The sequence below is a fragment of the Bubalus kerabau genome, chromosome 16 (assembly GCF_029407905.1).
Source record: "Bubalus kerabau isolate K-KA32 ecotype Philippines breed swamp buffalo chromosome 16, PCC_UOA_SB_1v2, whole genome shotgun sequence".
NCBI classification, from domain to species: domain Eukaryota; kingdom Metazoa; phylum Chordata; class Mammalia; order Artiodactyla; family Bovidae; genus Bubalus; species Bubalus kerabau.
This window is the reverse complement of record NC_073639.1, coordinates 76,875,573-76,892,194: the sequence shown is the minus strand read 5'-3', so window position 1 is coordinate 76,892,194 and position 16,622 is coordinate 76,875,573. Positions and strand designations below refer to the sequence as shown.

Genomic DNA, 16,622 nt, shown 5'->3' with positions numbered 1-16,622 from the left:
CACCCAGGCAATGCAAGTGGTTTCGGAAGTCTTGAGCAGGCTGTGACCTGCCGGACCCTCCAGGGGTCTCGGCTCGCGGGCAGGTGTAGACGCCCTCTTGGGTGGGCAGCTTGGCCTGTGAACCACCACGGCAAGGACGCCTTGGTGAAACTGCAGCGCTCGGCCCTGACCCCGGCTCACCCAGCGGGTAACGGGCGGGGGCTCGGCTAGGAGGACCCAGCTGGCTAGGAGTTGAAGGGCCACCGCGGGGCGGTCGCAGGGCAGTCCTGAGGCGCCATCAGCCTCTTGCCGTCGCCGTCACTGCCTCGTGCGCGTCCTTCATGGACGAGCCCTGGCCCCGCCTCAGCACAGCCTCGCCCCTGACGCCGCCTCCGGACGCCCACCCGCAGGGCCCGCTGGCTCCCCAGCCGCACGGCCTCCGCCCCGCTTCCTGCCTGGACGCCCTCGGGAGTCACCCTGCCCTCGAGGGCACACGGGAGGGACAGCCGCAGCCGCAGGCTTGACCGCACGGCGCTGGTTCCCGGGTGCGCTGATCCATTTCAGTGACTGGACCTCCGAGGTGACGAAAAGAAAGCTGCGGGAAGAGACTGCCCCGCCCACACCGGCCTCGGCCCCGCCCGCCTCGAGTTCGGTCCCCGCCCCCAGCTGTTATTGGCTACCAACCCGGATGTCCCGTTCACTGGCGCGTCTCAAGGAGGTGGGCGAGGAGCTACTGGCAAAGTCTCGGCGCTCATTGGTCCCTCTGCCCGTCAGTCATGCGGCGCGGGCCTCAGGAGGCGGGTCGGGCGGTTCCTGAATATGGCGGAAGGTGAAGGCTGGAGGGTAAGCTCCGTGGGCTCTGGGGGCCCAGGGAGCCGAGTCTGCGGGTCGGAGCGGGCGGGCACCTGGTCCCCCGCTCACGCCCCCGTGCCCGTCCCCGCAGCCGCCGCGCCCGTGCGAGGCCTACCGCGCCGAGTGGGAGCTTTGCCGCAGCGCCGGGCACTTCCTGCGCCACTACTACGTCCACGGCGAGCGGCCGGCCTGCGGGCAGTGGCGGCGCGACCTGGTCAGCTGCCGCGAGTGGGAGGAGCGCCGCAGCGCCGAAGCCCAGGTGAGGCCAGGTGACCCGACCGGGCCCGCCGAGCCCCGGAAGGCCGGGAACCAGAGGCGCTGGGCGCAGGGGGCGGGCCTTGAACTGGGGGTTCGGGCACAGCCCTCCGCGTGTGCTTTGATTTGTATCATTCAAAGGTCAGTCTGACAGCCAGGCTGGGAGAGGGCGTGGTACAGGCACGGGAGACCAGTCAGGAGGGGCTCTTGGTCCGTCCGTCCAGCAGACACTTCCCGCTTGGACGCTCTTGGACGTACAGCAGCGGTTAGAACACAATCTCTGCCCTGCCCTGGAGCTGATGGGGGGAAGAGCGGAGCGGAGCTGTGAGGGTGCAGAGCTCGCAGGACTGGTGAGTGTAAATGCCCAGTCCCTGAGCAGTGGAAGAGAAAGTTGGCGGGTCTATATGGCAAGAAATCAATAACCTTTATACACAGCTTGTAAAGATAGCTCTTAATATATCAGTAAGAGAAATGGATTTCACAATGAAGTGGACAAAAGGCATAGAGAAGGGATTCACCCTGAAAGGACATCAAATGGCCTGATACACATTTAAAATGACAGTAAGTGGTTTCTGCCCAGCGAAACATCCACTGGGGTTTGGAGAGTCTGAGCACCTGGGCAGTGCTGGCGGAATGTGGGGTGTTTTGATTATCTAAATGTCAAATGCATGCCTTTTGATGTCAGAGTTTTACTCCTGGAAGTTTATCCTAGGGAGGTAATTGGGTGACAGTTGAAAGTTCACAATGTCCTGAAAGTGACCTGATGTCCAGTAGTAGACATTTGACCAGGTAACGAACATCTTCCCCACCGCAGAGTACTACACAGCCGTTTAGTAACCTACCCACTTGTGGAAAGGTGCCCGCAGTATGTCATGTAATGAGGAAAGCAGGAGGTGCATCTGCCAGGAGGCGATTATTCCTTCTTTAGGGAAACGGGTGGCAGCTCTGAGACGCCGGCCTCGAGTGGACCTTCACCTCCGGGCTGGAGGTCTGCAGGGCTTCCACGTTTGCTTTGCATTTCTGGTCGCTCTTACACACCAACAGGTGGAGGAGGTGAAATTCTACATGTAAAGTGGCCATCACGGCACCTAGAAAACCCCAGGCCCCATCGAGGTGACCTGCTGCCCCGAGGTTACTGGTGGGGGCAGCGCCTGCTGTCGGTCAGTCTCTGCCCTCTTCCCTGCCTCTGGCCACGCTTTCAGGCTCACCTCTCCTCACAGCTCAGCCCCCAACCTCTCTCAGCTGGTGAAGCTGATTAGGTCAACTGAAAGCATCAGACCCTGGGGCTCAGGAGAAGCACGCGCCCACACTATAGGTGTTCACGGTAGCTTGGAGGGGAGTGGTCTCAGCGTGTGCTGGCTGCACGTGTGGGCGGGTGCGTGTGGGGCTGCCCGTGACCCAGTCTCCTTTGCAGCGGTCCCTGTGTGAGAGCGAGCGGGCCAGAGTTCGGGCTGCACGTAAGCACGGCCTGGTGTGGGCACCCAGGCAGAGCCCCCCAGAAGACTGGCACCTCCCTCTGCCTGAGGACAAGGACGGGTGACCGACCCAAACAGTCCAGAGGGCCCTGGGAGCTTCCGCCTAGCGTGGGACACGGAGCCCTCACCTCCAGCCTCGCCTGCCCTGCCATCACCACCAGGCTCGGAGCCGGTCCACCCAGCATGCAGTGTCCCTGTGGGCATCCGGGCAGGCCTGGGGACAGCGGCCCAGGACGCTATCCCAAGGGCTGGGCTCCTCAGATGAACCCTCCAGGCGCAGCTCTGACCCGTGGGGACACTCGGGGGGTATCAGGCGGCTCCCCCCCGGCCCTGCTCTGGTGACCACCACGTACCTCGGCCAGGGTTCCCTCCTGCCACGGCCACTCACCGCTCCTTCCCTCAGAATTTCACCCAGGCGTTTTTAGAAAACATGGATTATATCAAAAGACATTTCACAGGTTTGATTCTAAATAGAGACTGTAAATTACATCCAGGCTTTAATATTGAGTTAGATGCAGGCAGTGTTAGCATTTTGTACACTTACGTTCTTGTAGATGCTTTTAAAATACATGTCCTTGAACCAAGAAGAACTCTCCTTCTTTAGAGGTCTCTTTCTTCTGCTGAAATGATGTCGCCTCTGGGGCCACGTGGCCGGCCCGCTGCTGGGTGCTGTTGACCCGGCCTGCGGCGTCTCGGCGCCTCCCCCTGGGCCCCAGCCGGGGCACAGGTGTGGCTCCGCATCATGGAACCCATTCTTGGGGGCAGAATAACCCACCCCTTCAGAAGGACTTTCATTATTGGGTTCCCCCCCCCATGTGCCCCAGGAGTCCTCTGTGACTGTGAGCGGTGGGGGTGCGTGCATGGGACCCCCGGAGCAGAGGTGAGTATAAAGAAGGCGCACGGTGCCCCCTCTGGCAACCAGGGCCCGTCAGCCATGGCTGCAGCTCCATCCACAGGCATTTCTGTGCGAGGAGAGGGAGGGACAGCTGGGTCCTCCCGGGTCTGAGATCCCCGTGGGAGGCTGTGTGCTGGGAACGGCGGCCACCTCCTGGTTCCCAGGATTTGTGCAGCGGGGTGCCAGTGCCGTGAGGAGCCCCACGCCTGCTCGGATGCTGAGCATGCCTCCAGTGCAGGGGGGCGTGCCTGTGTCATGCGTGTCCACGCCCTGGGACCGCAAGCCCGAAACGGACATGTGGCCTCCATCCCGTTGAGTTCAGGGGACGGACATGGACATTCAGGCGTCAGCCGTGAAGACTGAAACAGGCAGCGTCTTTCACACTCGGGACAGAGCCCACAGTGACGAGCCGTGTGGGTGGTGACCCGGTGCAGCGTGGTCTCAGGGACGCTGGCAGTTCTGGGGCCAGGGTCAGAGCACCACCCTGGGGAGCCTGTGATATGAGGACTCGTGGCGGGGCAGCCGGGCGGGGAGCCATGACCTGCTCGGGCAGCACTGTGGGTCTCTGGTGTAGGTGAGACTGGCCGTGAGACTTGACTAGGGAACTGCGCTTGGCACCTCCCTACCAACCTCCAGCCTCCTGTCAGCCTCTCGTCACCAAATAAAAGGCTGAGACAAAATAGTTGGCCATGACTTACTCACTTGATTGTCCAACCTCAGCGAGGAAAGCTACAGGCTTGAAAAGCACCTGTGAGGGGTGGGGCGGTGGGGAAGGCTCTGACTGTAACCCTGTCCGAGTAGGCTGGAGGCTTGCAAGGTCGAGGGGCCACGGGCTGACGAGGCCAGGGCGGGTAGCCAGGGTCCTCTAGGCCTGTGCACAAGCAGAGTGCTCACTCAGGTGAAACGTCCCCTGGCGTGCCTGCCCTGAGGTGGGCCTCCACCTACACGGACCCTCACTGCTGGGCTGCTTCATGCCCCCCACCCAGTTCCTCGGGAGGAGGCCTGCCCCTTGCTGCTCTGTGCATACTAAGTCACGTCAGTGGTGTCCGACTCTTTGTGACCCCAAGGACTGCAGCCCGCCAGGCTCCTCTGTCCATGGGGTTCTCCAGGTAAGAGTACTGAAGTGGGTTGCCATGCTCTCCTCCAGGGGCTCTTCCTGACCCAGGGATCAAAACTACATCTCCCATGGCTCCTGCGTTGCAGGCCTGTTGTTTCCCACTGAGCCACCAGGGGAAGCCCCAACCCCTGCTACTGAGCATGACTCTATTTGTAAGTTGGTCTTTAAAGGGCTGATTAAGGTGAAACTGGATCTCGAGTGAAAGTCAGTCATGTCCGAATCTTTGCGACCCCATGGACTATACAGCCCATGGAATTCTCCAGCCCAGAATACTGGAGTGGGTAGCCATTCTGTTCTCCAGGGGATCTTCCCAACCCAGGGATCGAACCCAGGTCTCCCGCATTGCAGGCAGATTCTTTACCACCTGGGCCAGAGGGGAAGCCCAGGGTTGCAGGGGCAGGCCCTAACGCAATGACCGGCATCCTTATAAGAAATCAAGGCACGGAACGACCACACGGGGACATGAGATGATGGCCATCTGCACGCCAAGGAGAGCGGCCTTGGAAGGCACCAGCCCTGCCCACACCTGTACCTGGGATGTCCAGCCCTGGAACTGAGAAAAATAAATGTCCACCGTTTCAGCCCTTTAGTCTGTGGTGTCTGTTCTGGTGCCGACCTTACTCACGCCTCACCCACCCCACACTGAGTGGCCTCGGCCGGGTCAGGTGTCAGCCATCCTGGGGGACACACCGCCTTACCAGTGGGTCCCTGTCCTTGACAGTCTCCTTGGCGCCCCTCTGCCCCCCAGCTTAAAGCCCAGAGCTGGCCCTGCCTCTCCTCGGGGCGCATGCCCTTCACCTCCACCCCTGTGGCCACTGCCTCTTGCCAGCAGCTTCTGCCCCTTCCTGGTCCCTGGAGGGCAGCAGTCAGCGGTGGGGCCTTCTTCTCCCCACGCCAGGCAAGCAAGGGCAGCCCCCTCCTTCTGGCAGCCTCAGGTGGGTTAACAGAAGACAGAGACACGGGGCTCAACACGTTTATTCACAGCAGGTCTGACCGGTGAGCAGCGGGCCGAGCCTGGGGGTGAGCTCTGCCGGGTGTGTCCCGAGCGCGGCTACCCGCATCTCTACCTCTTGGACTCCACCTGTGTGTACACCTTGGTGATGTCTTGGTACCTGCCTTCTGGGGGCTGGTAGTTGGCGACGGGTGGCGTGTAGTCTGGCCCTTGTCTCTCGAAAGGAAACAGACTCGGGTCCCGCTTGGTGGCCTCGGCATGGAGCTCCGGGGCCGTGAGCTCCAGCTCCTGCAGAGCTTCCTGCTGGGCCTCGAGCAGGGATGCGATGGCGGCCCTCTCCAGCTCGTGCTCGCGCTGCTTGTACAGCGACCACTTCTTCAGGAGCAGGGCTCTCCGTTCGCTCTCCTCAAAGGGGAGCTCCACTGGCGGCCGCTGCCTGGGGACACGCAGAGCCAAGGGTGTGGCCTGGAGGCACAAACCTCGCCGGCCGACTGCACGGGACCCGAGTGTCCCCGCTGGAGACGCGCGTGGAACACAGGGACAAACTAAGGGGTGGGACGGTGGATGCGGCGGCAACACCACCGGGAGCCTGTGCCGTTCCTCGTGGAGACAAGGAACAGTGATCCCCCCAGCAGACCGTGGTGAAAACCGGCTTTGGAGAAAAGTCAAATGGCCTCATAAAAACAGACACCAATATCCCAGGGAGCCGAGAGCCCATTATCAGCCCCAGGAGACCCCACACGGCGGGTGCCCCTGATGCAGCGCGGCCCTGCTGTGTCCATGGGCTCTGGTGAGGCAGCAGTCCCAGCCACCCCACTCCACCACCAGCTTCGCACACGTGCATCCCGGAGCAGGAGGCCGAAGGCGTCCTGCCATCCGGAGGGGCGGGGCTGCGGGCCACATTCGAACCTGCTCAAGCCCTGCCCGGAGCGTCCCGCCCATACTCGCCCTGCGCCTTCTCCAGGAGGGGACTCAGCATGGGGCCTGGCCAGCCCCGGCCCATGACTCTGCCCACGACAGGTGTGAGGCTCCCATGACACCACTTCCCGAAGGTGACAGAACTGCCTTGCCCCAAGAGCTCAAGCCCAGAGGCCCTTACCTCGCTTGATTCAAGAACTTGACCGGGGTGATAAAATCCTCAATGGGAATCAGCTCCTGGGTCGCCTTCTCCAGTCGCCGGATCCTCTTTTTCAAGCGCTCCTTCGCTGCCTGGTCTTTCTTGGGGTCCACCTTCTTCTTCTTCCGCAGAGGCTCTGCTCTAAAGCACAAGGCAGACACTGAACGTCTTCCTCTGTGGTCTCGTGAGCGTGCAGAGACATGGCGCTAGGGAAAGTGCCCGCACACTGGAACTGTACTCTCCGCTAGGGAAGAACCCTGTGTACTGGCCTCCAGCGAGGTCCTCAGAAGAACTGGGCGGGCATGGTCAACCCAGAAAGTGGGGGAAAAACTCCACGGAGTGTCAGGGCATAAATTAAAGAGAAGTGCTCATCTCTAGTGCAAGGGTTCAGGTAGGCCTTGAGATAAACTGAAATATGAAAATACCAAGCTGATGGATTACATGCTCATCCCTCATATTTTTTATGTAGTTTTCAAGCTGAAGTATAGTTGTTTGACACTGTTGTGTTAATTTCTGCTATACTGCTAAGTGATTCTTTTATGCATGCATACATCTTTTTTTCTATTCTTTTCCATCACATTATCTGAGAATATTGAATCTAGTTCCCTGTGCTATACAGTTAGACCTTGCTGTTTATCCATTAAAAACTTGTCACTCACATTTTAAATAGACATGTGATTTATAAACATGAGTAAAACTAAACGAGACAGTATAATAAAAATGACTAGCAAGTTCCTGTTTATGCCGTTTTATGTTTTAACAAATTTCCTCATCCTCCAGTACCAACAAGTCTCGTCTACCCTGACGAACACATCTGCTGCGCCAATAAGTTACTATTAAGAACAACCGAATCCTCTGGCATCAAGACTGAGTCTCATGAACGACGCCCGTAGAAGGTGTCCAGGGTCGCAGGTGGAAACAAGGACCTCCGGCCTACCCGCACCTCTCCAGGAAGTAAGAAACACAGGCACTGTCGGTGCTCTTTAAACCTTTTACATAAGCATCCCTTCAAAACCAATTAACTTTTCTTCAACCATTCTGCATTTACTGTTTGACCTGGTTAGACTTAAACAGAACGTCGCGCGCCCTCGCTGCCCGGGCGCGACCCCCCAGGCCGGGCCGGCGGCCGGCTTACCTCGTGGGCACGAGTCCCCAGAAGGACAGCAGGGAGGCCCGCCGCCGCGCGTCCCCCGTCTGCGTCGGCCTCGCCCCCAGGAGCCTGGAAGAGACCAGCCGCGCGTCACCGTCCGCGTCCCCGTGAGGTCGCTCAGGACCCCGGTGACTGCCCCGCAACCCGCGCCCCGCGCCCGCTCTCCGCGCTCACCCGCTCGCGGGGCGCAGCGCGCGCCAGGCCGCCCCCAGCGCCGCGGCCGCCATGCCCCCGGGTCGCCGGCCGCCACTTCCGGGCGCACGCCCCTCGGCCGTCCGACCCGCGCAGTGCGCCGCTCTCCGGTCCGGCCGCCGCGCAGCCTCGCGGCCCGGCGTTCCGGCAGCCGCCGCGCCTGACCCCGCCCCCGACGCGGCCCCGCCCCGCGGCCGGCGCCTCGCACCTCGCGCCGCTCGGGGGCCCCTTCCCGCGGGGGCCGCCCGGCCTGCTCCCCGCGAGGGCCGCGCCGAGCGCGGCGAGGCCGGCGGCGCCCGGGAGCCCGAAAGCCCTCGTGCGCCAGGCGAGCCGGGCGTGCGGTAAACGCCGCGGCTCGTCCGCCGGCGTCGGGGCCGGGCCTCTGCGCCGCACGTGGCTCTCGCGCGCGGGCGCCCAGTGAGAGCGCGCCGGGGGCGGCGTGAGCCCGCCAATTAGCCCGCCGGGCGCCGCCGGGGCAGCGGCCGCCCCCGGCCCCAGGCGCCGCCCGCCCCGCCCGGCCCCGCTCGCCCGCCCGCGCGCGCGCCCCCCCCCCCCCCCCCCTCCGGCCCACCCTCGCCCCCGCCGCCCGGGGCGGACCCGACGCGGCGCCGCCCTCCCGCCCGGCCGGCCGGCCCGGGAGCCGCGCGGCCCGAGCACGCGGGGAGCGGTTTCCCGCCGGGGCCGTTTGGCAGGTGCGCGCCGTGACTTCCGGCGTTGCCCGGGAGCCGCCGGAGGAGGAGCGGCGCGGGGGATGCGGCTGTGGCGGCGGCGGCGGCGGCCGAGCGCGGGGGGCGGCTGTGGCGGCGGCGGCGACGGGCGCGGGCCGGCGATGGCGCGGCGGCGCTGAGGGCGCGGGGCGGGCGGCGGCCGGAGGGCGGGCGGCGGCGGCGGCTCCATGGCCCGGGCGCGCTGAGGGACGCGGCTCTCGCCTCAGCCCGGCGGCGGCGGCCGAACAATGAAGCTCCTGAAGCCGACCTGGGTCAACCACAATGGTGAGTGCGCGCGGGGGCCCCGAGCCCCGGGCCGGGCCGGGGTTTGGGGCGCGGGGCCGCCGCGGCCGGCTTCCCGCCTCGCCCCGGCGCGGGGCGCCCGGGCCGCGGGGCCGGCGGGGGCGGGCTCCGTCCCCACGCGGGGGCACCGGCGCCTCACGTGCTCGCACCCCCGCACGTGCGCGGAGCCCTCGGCCGCGACCTCGCGGTCCGGGCGGAGGTCGCGGCGCGGCGGCGGAGCGACCCCGAGCGCGGGCCGGGCGGGCCGAGCCAGCGTGCGACGGCCGGACGCGGTGGCCTTCCGCTGGTGGCGTGTAGACCTGGAAGGGGCACGTCCTGCCGTACCCGGGGCTGGATCCGCTGGCCGTGCCTCCGAGTGGAGCCCCGTGACGCCGGGCCGAGGCCCCCCAGCCCCGCGGGACTGCGTTCGCACCGAGTTGGAGCGTCAGCGCCCCTCGGGTGGGGCCCGCGGGGCACAGGCGTGTGCTCAGAGAGGGCCCGCCGGGGCCCCACGGCACACCTGGAGCGGACTGCTCAGTGCCCTGGGTTAAGAGACTGGTGCAGAGACGCGTGCGGGGGCCGGCAGTGCTGGCCGAGTTCTGCCTGGTGCGCGCACCTGCTGCGGGCCCTGGCCTTGGCTCCCTGGGGACGGGAGGGGCGCCAGCCGCCACCCCCCACGGGCAGTGCTGTGGGGGAGCTATCGTCCAGGCCAGGGTCCCCGCCGCCGCCGGCTGTCTGACTGCTGATAGGAGTCACCCTGGTTCTGTCCTGTTCCTCGTTTCTACTCAGCCGGGCGCCTAGAGGGAGCTGCAGTGTTCTTTTAGAGCTTGTCGGGTAGGCGCTTTCTCCTTCCCTAAGCCAGCAGCTTTTTAGTTCTGAACTCGGATCTCAGGATGCCTTCTCCTGCAGCAGCTGAGCTGAACCCCAGTCTGTTGTTTGGCTCGGCAGTGCTCTGCCTTTCCGTCTTGCAGGGTATCACGTCTTTGTCATTTCCCAGGGTGCGGGTGAGGTCCCCCTTTGCTCCTGAGTTACTCACTAGACCCTCTCCCGCCCCAGGGTGGGCGCCTTATGTGCCCCCAGCGCAGGGACTGCCTGGCTCGCTCCGTATCCCTTGCCGCACTTAACCGTGCCTTCTATGCAAAGGGTCCGATAACGCTGCTGATGCACGTGAGAGCTGAGGCGGCCATAACTGACTCAGTTGCCAGTGCGTGAAAGCAAAAGCAGTGAGCTCCAGTTTCATTTCTCCTGCTTTTCGCTCCAAGTGCATTTCCTGAGGCGCAGGGTGCGGGCTCCCCCGGCAGAACTGGGCAGATGTTCAGTAATTAAAAATCGTGCGTGTGAGTCAGGAAAGGAAAAGTTAGTTGCTGAGCAAGTGAAGCCTGAAGGAATTTTCATGTTGCCACACTGCGCGGCCAGGTTGAGTGTGGTTCGCCCTCCTCCTGTCATCCTCCGCTGTATAATTTCCCCCTTGTGATGAGCTCCTTTGTAGGACATGATTTTCACGCTGCATAAGCACAAGCAGGTCGGGATGCTTAAGCGATCATTTAGGCACAGATGGGAACAAGTCTGGGCTGGGCAGGGTGGGCTGGACTGCGGCCCGGGGCTCCTTCCTGTGGCCTCCCCACCGGCCTTGAGGACAGGGAGCCTCACGGTGTCTGCCCTGCCTGCTTCCTGGTGTGATCGGGGTGTTTGCTTGGGGAGGAGGACAGAGGGCTCCCCAGAGTCTGAAGTGCATTAGAAACCTAGGAGATAACGATAGAAGAAATTGAGACTCTTTTAGACCTGTTCTTTGTCAAATCTCCTTTCTTTTAAAGTCTCCTGAAATCAGCCCAGTCTCATGGAGTGTTCAGAAGGACCGTTGCTGGTGAACGACAGCTCTCCTGAAGCACAGACTGACTGACAGTCTGGACCACGCCCGTGCCGTCCTGTAAGGACTGGTGAGGTGGGAGCTGCTCGGAATCCCAGTGGCCGGTGGTGGCCAGCTAAGCCACCCTAACTTCAGTTTACAAACCAAAGAGATCGAGGTACTCTGGAGAGTACGTCACAGCGCTTTCTGGTTTCCTGACTTTGCACTCCATCTCCTGACTGATGATGCAGCTTGAACGTAGTCTTTCTGGGCTCTCAGAGCCCAGGGAGGGAAGGCGCAGCGAGCCTGCGTTTTCCGCGGGGCAGGGCCCGGTGGCGGAGTGGGCGAGCGTCTGCTGGTCGCAGGTGTGCTCGCCCGTCGTCTGTCTCCGGGCTGACGAGATGGTGAGGCCTGCCTCCAGGGGAGGCTTTCTCCGTCCCAGCACTGCTGACTGCGTGGAGGCCAGCCCGTGTGTTGTAGGGAGTTAGCGGCAGCCCTGGCTTCTGCACCGGAGCACCTTCACACACTGACACACACAGACATCACCCACTTGTGACGATGGAACCTGTCTCCAGACATTGCTGATGCTGCCTGTTGGCCAGGTCAGAAGCCCCAGTTGAGAACCACTGTGCTAAGGAGATGAGTTAAATCTTGAAGTCCTGTCACAGAAAGGAGCTTCGAACGTGGGGTCAGAGCGGGTTCAAGACATCATCGTTTATTAACTGAATTCTTGGGCTTTTGACTCCGCCTTCTGCACCTCGGTGAGATCCGAGCCTGCCGTTTGAGCCCAGACGTGGAGGCGTCGTCAGCCGCGGCGCGCTGCAGGAGTCCGCGAGGTTTGCTGTGTGTGGAGTCACATACAAGGGACTGTCCACACACGTGCGTGCGCGTGGTTTGTTCTGTGTTCTGGGAGACAGTATTTCTCTGCTGTTGCTCAGCCGCTCAGTCGTGTCTGACTGTCTGCAATCCTATGGACTGCAGCACACCAGGCCTCCCTGTCCTTCACCGTCTCCCAGAGCTTGCTCAGACTCACCAGCACTTGAGTGGTGATGCCATCCAGCCTTCTCGTCCTCTGCCGTCCCCTCCTCCTCCTGCCTTCGGTCTTCCCCAGCATCACGGTCTTTTACCGTCAGTTGGCTTTTAGCATCTGGTGGCCACAGTATTTTATTTTAGGCCGAGATAAGGTTTGTCTCTAATTAGGTTACGACCGTATATTGGTTAGAAAGCGAGAGCAGTTATGTTTTGGTTGTAGGAAAACGTAGTCTGTACGTTGAGAAAACTTGACGGGAGGGTCATGGTTCTTCCCCTCCCTGAGCCTTTGTCCCCTGTGGAGTTCATGCACAGCTCTTGAGTGGAGCCCATTCCAACAAGAAGGGCCAGGACTGACAGAGCCACGCCCTTCGTCAGTTCCTGGCTCACACTTGGCCGGCAGTGCCGTGAAAGGTGTCGGGCGGATTTTCAACAACAGGGTAGCTTGTCAGTGGTCCCGTTGCTCTGAGGTGTGTGTTTTTCTCCTGTCTGCAATCCCTTCTCGTCCCTCAGAGGATTTAAGGCCTTTTACTGCCATTTAAGAACGTCAGCTTGAAGGGGAGACGGAGGGAAGGGGTGGGCACCGCAGGCGCCTGGGTGCGGAAAGGCCCGCACGGCTGCTCTGAGGACAGGCCGGGAGGAGGTGACGCTTCGTGACCGCCGTGGTCATTCCTGTAACCTGTGTTGTTGGCCCGGATCACACTAGTCCAACAGGCTGGTGTCTGGGGACGTGCTGGGTCTCCGCCGCTGGCAGGGATGAGGCTCCGGGAGCCGGTGGGTGGGGGTGCGCTGTGGCCTCACCAATGTCGCCCCGCAGCACTCAGCTGGCTGACGCCCGTCCTGGGGGGGCCACGCTGGGTGAGCGTGTCTCTCGGTGGTTGCTGTTGGGGACCTGTTCACCCGTCCCACTCGATTGTGAGCTGCTTGAGGACAAGGGTTTTGCCTTTCGTTTTGAGTCAGATGGTCCTCCTCTTGAGTCTCTGCTGCTTGCCAGACCTGTGTTCCAGAAGGCTCTTGACATCTCTTACCCGTCTGTTGAGTGAAGTGGGTGACACCTGCCTGGCCTGCTCCCAGCTCACCTGTGAAGGCTCAGGAATTGTATGCTTTTCACACTCACACCAGCTTACGCCTGGAGACAGTAGTGGGGTTTGAAAAGTAACCAGAATACGTCTGAAGAATGCTTAGAAGCAACTGGGTGGGATTCTGCTTTGCATCATACGCTTGGGGTTTATACCCTAAACCCTGAATCCTGCAGAGAAGTCCTGTGGAATCAGAGGTGAATGTGCGCCGGGCTAGCGTGGGGCAGACCGCTGGACAGACTGCTGTCCAGAGTGCAGAGGAGACAGCCTCCAGGGAGGAGGCAGGGTTGGGGTGTGCGTGCCGTAGGCCTGAGTCTGGCCCTTGGGAGGATGGGGGGTGGAGGACGTGCTGCTGCTAGGGGGTGTTTAGAGTGACGGCCCCTGGAGGGCTCAAGTGGGCGAGCGTATCAGCGATGGACGGCGCGGGCCACAGCCGCTGGGGCTCTGGGCTGAAGCCCTGGGCACCTGCCTGGAAGTGTGTGCTCCTTCCGGGGCGTTGCGGGGTGCCTGGACCTTCCTGGGGAGGCTGGGTGATGCAGGCAGGCCGTTTCCTAGGTGTGGGTGTGAGACGCAGTGGAGGCAGGAGGTCAGGGTGGAGGTTAGCCAGGTGGAGGCAGGTGACTAGATTTGAGACACTCGGTGGATTTCGTTAATATGCTGAGAAAAAAGTAGAGACGGAGGCCAGGAAGTAAAGTGTTTGCAGATACTTCTTTTAACTTAAAGAGTGCATAAAAAGCTGCTTTCGCCTTAGGATTAGAATTTCAGTCACACAGCCAGGAGGGTCCTGCAGCCATGGCCCCCGTCTTGGGACCTGTCTGCCTCGAACCATCCTCTTCCCCAGAGATGCAAGGCGCCTCTGCTTGTCCAGGGGTCTGCCCGTGGGCTGTCAGGGTGTGCGGCTCCTGAAACCTGCTGAGGTCAGCAGCACACCTGGAGACGGAGCGGGCGTTGGGCATGGCGCAGACCCTAGCCGCCCACCTGCCATCTGCAGTATCTGCCGCGTGCCTGCCTTTCCTGCAGGGCCAGGGCACGAGCGCCGTCCTGGGGAGCAGCAGGTGATGCCATTCCCGCCAGGAGGAGTAGGACAGGGTTGGGGGGGGGGAGTCTACTCAGGGCTCCCAGGCGCCTCATGTGAGAAGAGGGGCCGGAAGGCCCACCCGCGTCTCCTGCCCGCTCCTTCTGTGGGCTCTCCCAGGCTGCCCGGCAAGAAGGCCTGGTCTGGGAAAGCCCTTCTTCCACTGGGCAGCCGTCACAGGCTGCCAGCAGTCCACCCCTAGGCCGGATGGTGGGAAGGCAGGCCTCTGCGGGCGGAGCATTCCGGCAGAGGGCGGCCAGAGTACGCCTGCGGGGCAGGCCTGGGAATGGGCACGGCCGGCTTCGCGTGGGTGCAGGAGTCCGCCTGGCATGGCCTCAGGGGCCTTCCTGGCTGCGGCCTCGTGACTCTGCCAGGCCGCAGGCCTGGGCCAGGTGTGGGAGCCAAGGGACCTGGGCAGAGGCTGTGGCCGTGCCGCGCAGGAGGCGGCCAGGGCGGTGCCGGTGCAGTGAGCGTGCACGTGTGTGGGTGTGACATTCATACACACACACATACGCACACACATGCTGCTTTTGAAGTGTAACTTACGTACTGAACTGCACTGACATCAAGCTTCCCACAGGGTGAGTTTTGTCAAGCAAGCAGGCTCTGTAATCTGTTCCCCACTGGAGAGGCGGAGTGTTTTCCCCTCCCCAGAGAGTGAACGCGACCCCCAAGGTCAGGGAGGCTGTGGAGGAGCAGCTGGGGCGCCCGGGGGCCTTGTTGAAGCGCCGGCTCTGCCTGGATGCTGTTGAGGAGCAGGGGGGTGGCTTCTCTGGCCGTGTCCACCGCCGAGTCAGGCTGCACAGGGGTGTTAATGGGGTGTGGTCTGGAGAATGGAGTGCTTGGTGATTTTGCACTTGTCATTTGAAAAATGTAAAAAAGTGTTTCTGAGAAAAGTAAGACCTGTTTTCTTTAGAAAGTTAGAAAATGCAAAAACAAGAACACATTGTTAAAACTTCTGAACGTGGTCTTTCAGACCATTTGGAAAAGATAACTGGGTGACTTGGTGCTTCTAAATACACCCATGTTTGGGACCTCCCTGGGGGTCCAGTGGTTAAGACTGCATGATCCCAGTGCGGGGCCCTTGTTGGGGAACCAGACCTCTTGTGCTGTGTGGGACAGCGGAAGAAATGAAAACACGGGTTTCATTGAGTGCGTGGACTACGTCGTAAAGGTGCCTGGGCCGTTTAAGGCCTTAGCCGCGGGCCCGTATCACAGCAAACCCATGTTCTTATTGTAGCCTCCCCCAGACAGCTGAGTGTCACCAGGCATTCTCCACTTAAATAATATCGTGGGGTGGTGGTTCTTTTTTTAAAATTGACCCAAAACATTAATTCGTTTCAGGTGTACAGCACAATTTGTACATAATGCAAAGATGATCAACGTCCGTCACTTCGCAGGATTACTTTTTTTTGATGAGAGCTTCCAGGATTTACTTTGTTAGCAGCTTTTACATACGCAATACAGTATTATTAACTATGTGTGATTTTCTTTAGGTTGTTAAACGGATTTTCCCTCTGTGGGAATGTGGTACTTGCCTGCGCTTGCCTTTCTCATGGGTCTGGTGGAAGGGATGGCACTTTAGAAACTCGCAGGAAGAGGGACAGTAGTCTGCAGACATGCGCCGGCACCGGCTTCACCTCTGGATCATGGCGTGAAAAGCCAAAGCCAGCCCAGCAATGGCTGCCTGACGCGCGCCTCCAGCTTCCTTCCTGTGCGCTGTTTCGAACGTGTCGGGCAGCTGGCACCCGAGAGGTGTCTGGCAGCGGTGCTGACTCAGGACCCAGAGGTTGGGGGTCCCAGAGGCCCCTTGGCCGTGCAGCCAGGCACTGCTCCCTGGCAGGGGTGCCGCATGAGTCCCTCTCAGCCAAGAGGACCCCCGCCCCGGCAGGTGTGTCAGAACGTGGGGCCTCTGCCCAGCCTTTCGCCACTGCCGGTGTTTGGGGGGCCCGCTGTGCACTGCGGGGCCTGGGGAGACCCTGAGGAGGCAGACAAGGTACCCAGCGCTCATAGCCCACATCCTGCTGGGCAGAGTGGCCCAGCTGCCGTATGGTGGCCACACCGTTCCTGGGAAAGCAGACCGGCTCTGGGGGGCGGGGGGAGCCCGTGAGGGGAACGGGGGCCGGAGGGCAGAGCTGGTGGGCACGAGAGGAAGGCGCTGGGCCCTGTGGGCCGGGGGGCCTGGCAGCTGGGCCTCTGCAGAGTGCAGGCTGTGGGACGGACGCGCACACTTGTCACCTGCAGGGGGAGCGTGTCCGCATGCTGATGGCAGCCACAGGTGTTTGACACTCATTTGTATCTCTCAGACGGGCTTGCGGTTTTAGAAAACTGGCTGTGAGGCTCTGTGTGCGTGCCTCCTGCTTCCTGAGGCGGTGGCCGTTCTGCCTGTGTGCGCTCACCTGCGTATCCCCGGCGGGAACGGCCACGTGGTTCCAGCACCCGGACAAGTGCACCCAGCTCCTGCCCCCACCTGCCTGTTTGCGTGCAGACTTGCACGGTCTGGTTCAGTTTTGCTTAGGGTTTGTTCAAGTTGTGAGAAAACGAACGTAGAGTTTATCGTGTTAACCGTCTTCCACATGTGCTATTCAGTTGTGTCCCGTGTGTTCACACAGTGGGGCAG

General features: G+C 61.6%; 3 protein-coding genes across 10 annotated transcripts in view; 2 read left to right on the top strand and 1 right to left on the bottom strand.

Moving 5' to 3' along the window:
- Positions 1-385: 385 nt before the first annotated feature.
- On the top strand, positions 386-5,432 carry C16H22orf39 (chromosome 16 C22orf39 homolog). Of its 8 annotated transcripts, none has more exons than XR_008703317.1 (4): positions 390-822; positions 923-1,090; positions 1,228-1,436; positions 4,922-5,047. XR_008703317.1 is itself a non-coding variant. In XM_055549871.1 (4 exons), the coding sequence occupies exons 1-4, from the start codon at positions 756-758 to the stop codon at positions 2,624-2,626; spliced, it is 519 nt and encodes a 172-aa protein (XP_055405846.1). In that variant the 5' UTR covers positions 394-755; the 3' UTR covers positions 2,627-3,151. The 8 variants fall into 8 exon arrangements, 6 of the variants coding, with proteins under 6 accessions (XP_055405852.1, XP_055405846.1, XP_055405845.1 ...); XR_008703316.1 differs by lacking the exon at positions 4,922-5,047 and adding an exon at positions 2,501-2,639 and having other exon boundaries at positions 394-822; XM_055549871.1 differs by lacking the exon at positions 4,922-5,047 and adding an exon at positions 2,501-3,151 and having other exon boundaries at positions 394-776; positions 1,233-1,436.
- Positions 5,433-5,531: 99 nt separating this feature from the next.
- MRPL40 (mitochondrial ribosomal protein L40) lies at positions 5,532-8,112 on the bottom strand. Its single transcript, XM_055549869.1, has 4 exons — positions 7,967-8,112; positions 7,778-7,861; positions 6,625-6,783; positions 5,532-5,961 (listed from the first exon to the last, which is right to left on the bottom strand). The coding sequence occupies exons 1-4, from the start codon at positions 8,017-8,019 to the stop codon at positions 5,637-5,639; spliced, it is 621 nt and encodes a 206-aa protein (XP_055405844.1). The 5' UTR covers positions 8,020-8,112; the 3' UTR covers positions 5,532-5,636.
- Positions 8,113-8,593: 481 nt separating this feature from the next.
- Positions 8,594-16,622, top strand: part of LOC129629698 (protein HIRA) — a 46,803-nt gene continuing 38,774 nt past the window's right edge. The window contains exon 1 of the mRNA XM_055549861.1: positions 8,594-8,976. Coding sequence (XP_055405836.1) covers positions 8,940-8,976 — 37 coding nt within the window. The 5' untranslated portion in view covers positions 8,594-8,939. The remainder of the gene's footprint in view (positions 8,977-16,622) is intronic.

Excerpts from the sequence above, each read along its gene's own strand:
- C16H22orf39 (XM_055549870.1), top strand. The coding sequence starts at position 799 with ATGGCGGAAGGTGAAGGCTGGAGG. Across the intron at positions 1,091-1,232 it reads GCCGCAGCGCCGAAGCCCAG|TCTGACAGCCAGGCTGGGAG; the intron begins GTGAGGCCAGGT and ends TTCAAAGGTCAG. Across the intron at positions 1,437-2,500 it reads GTGCAGAGCTCGCAGGACTG|CGGTCCCTGTGTGAGAGCGA; the intron begins GTGAGTGTAAAT and ends TCTCCTTTGCAG.
- MRPL40 (XM_055549869.1), bottom strand. The coding sequence starts at position 8,019 with ATGGCGGCCGCGGCGCTGGGGGCGGCCTGGCGCGCGCTGCGCCCCGCG. Across the intron at positions 7,862-7,966 it reads GCGCTGCGCCCCGCGAGCGG|GCTCCTGGGGGCGAGGCCGA; the intron begins GTGAGCGCGGAG and ends GGTCTCTTCCAG. Across the intron at positions 6,784-7,777 it reads TGGGGACTCGTGCCCACGAG|AGCAGAGCCTCTGCGGAAGA; the intron begins GTAAGCCGGCCG and ends CTTGTGCTTTAG.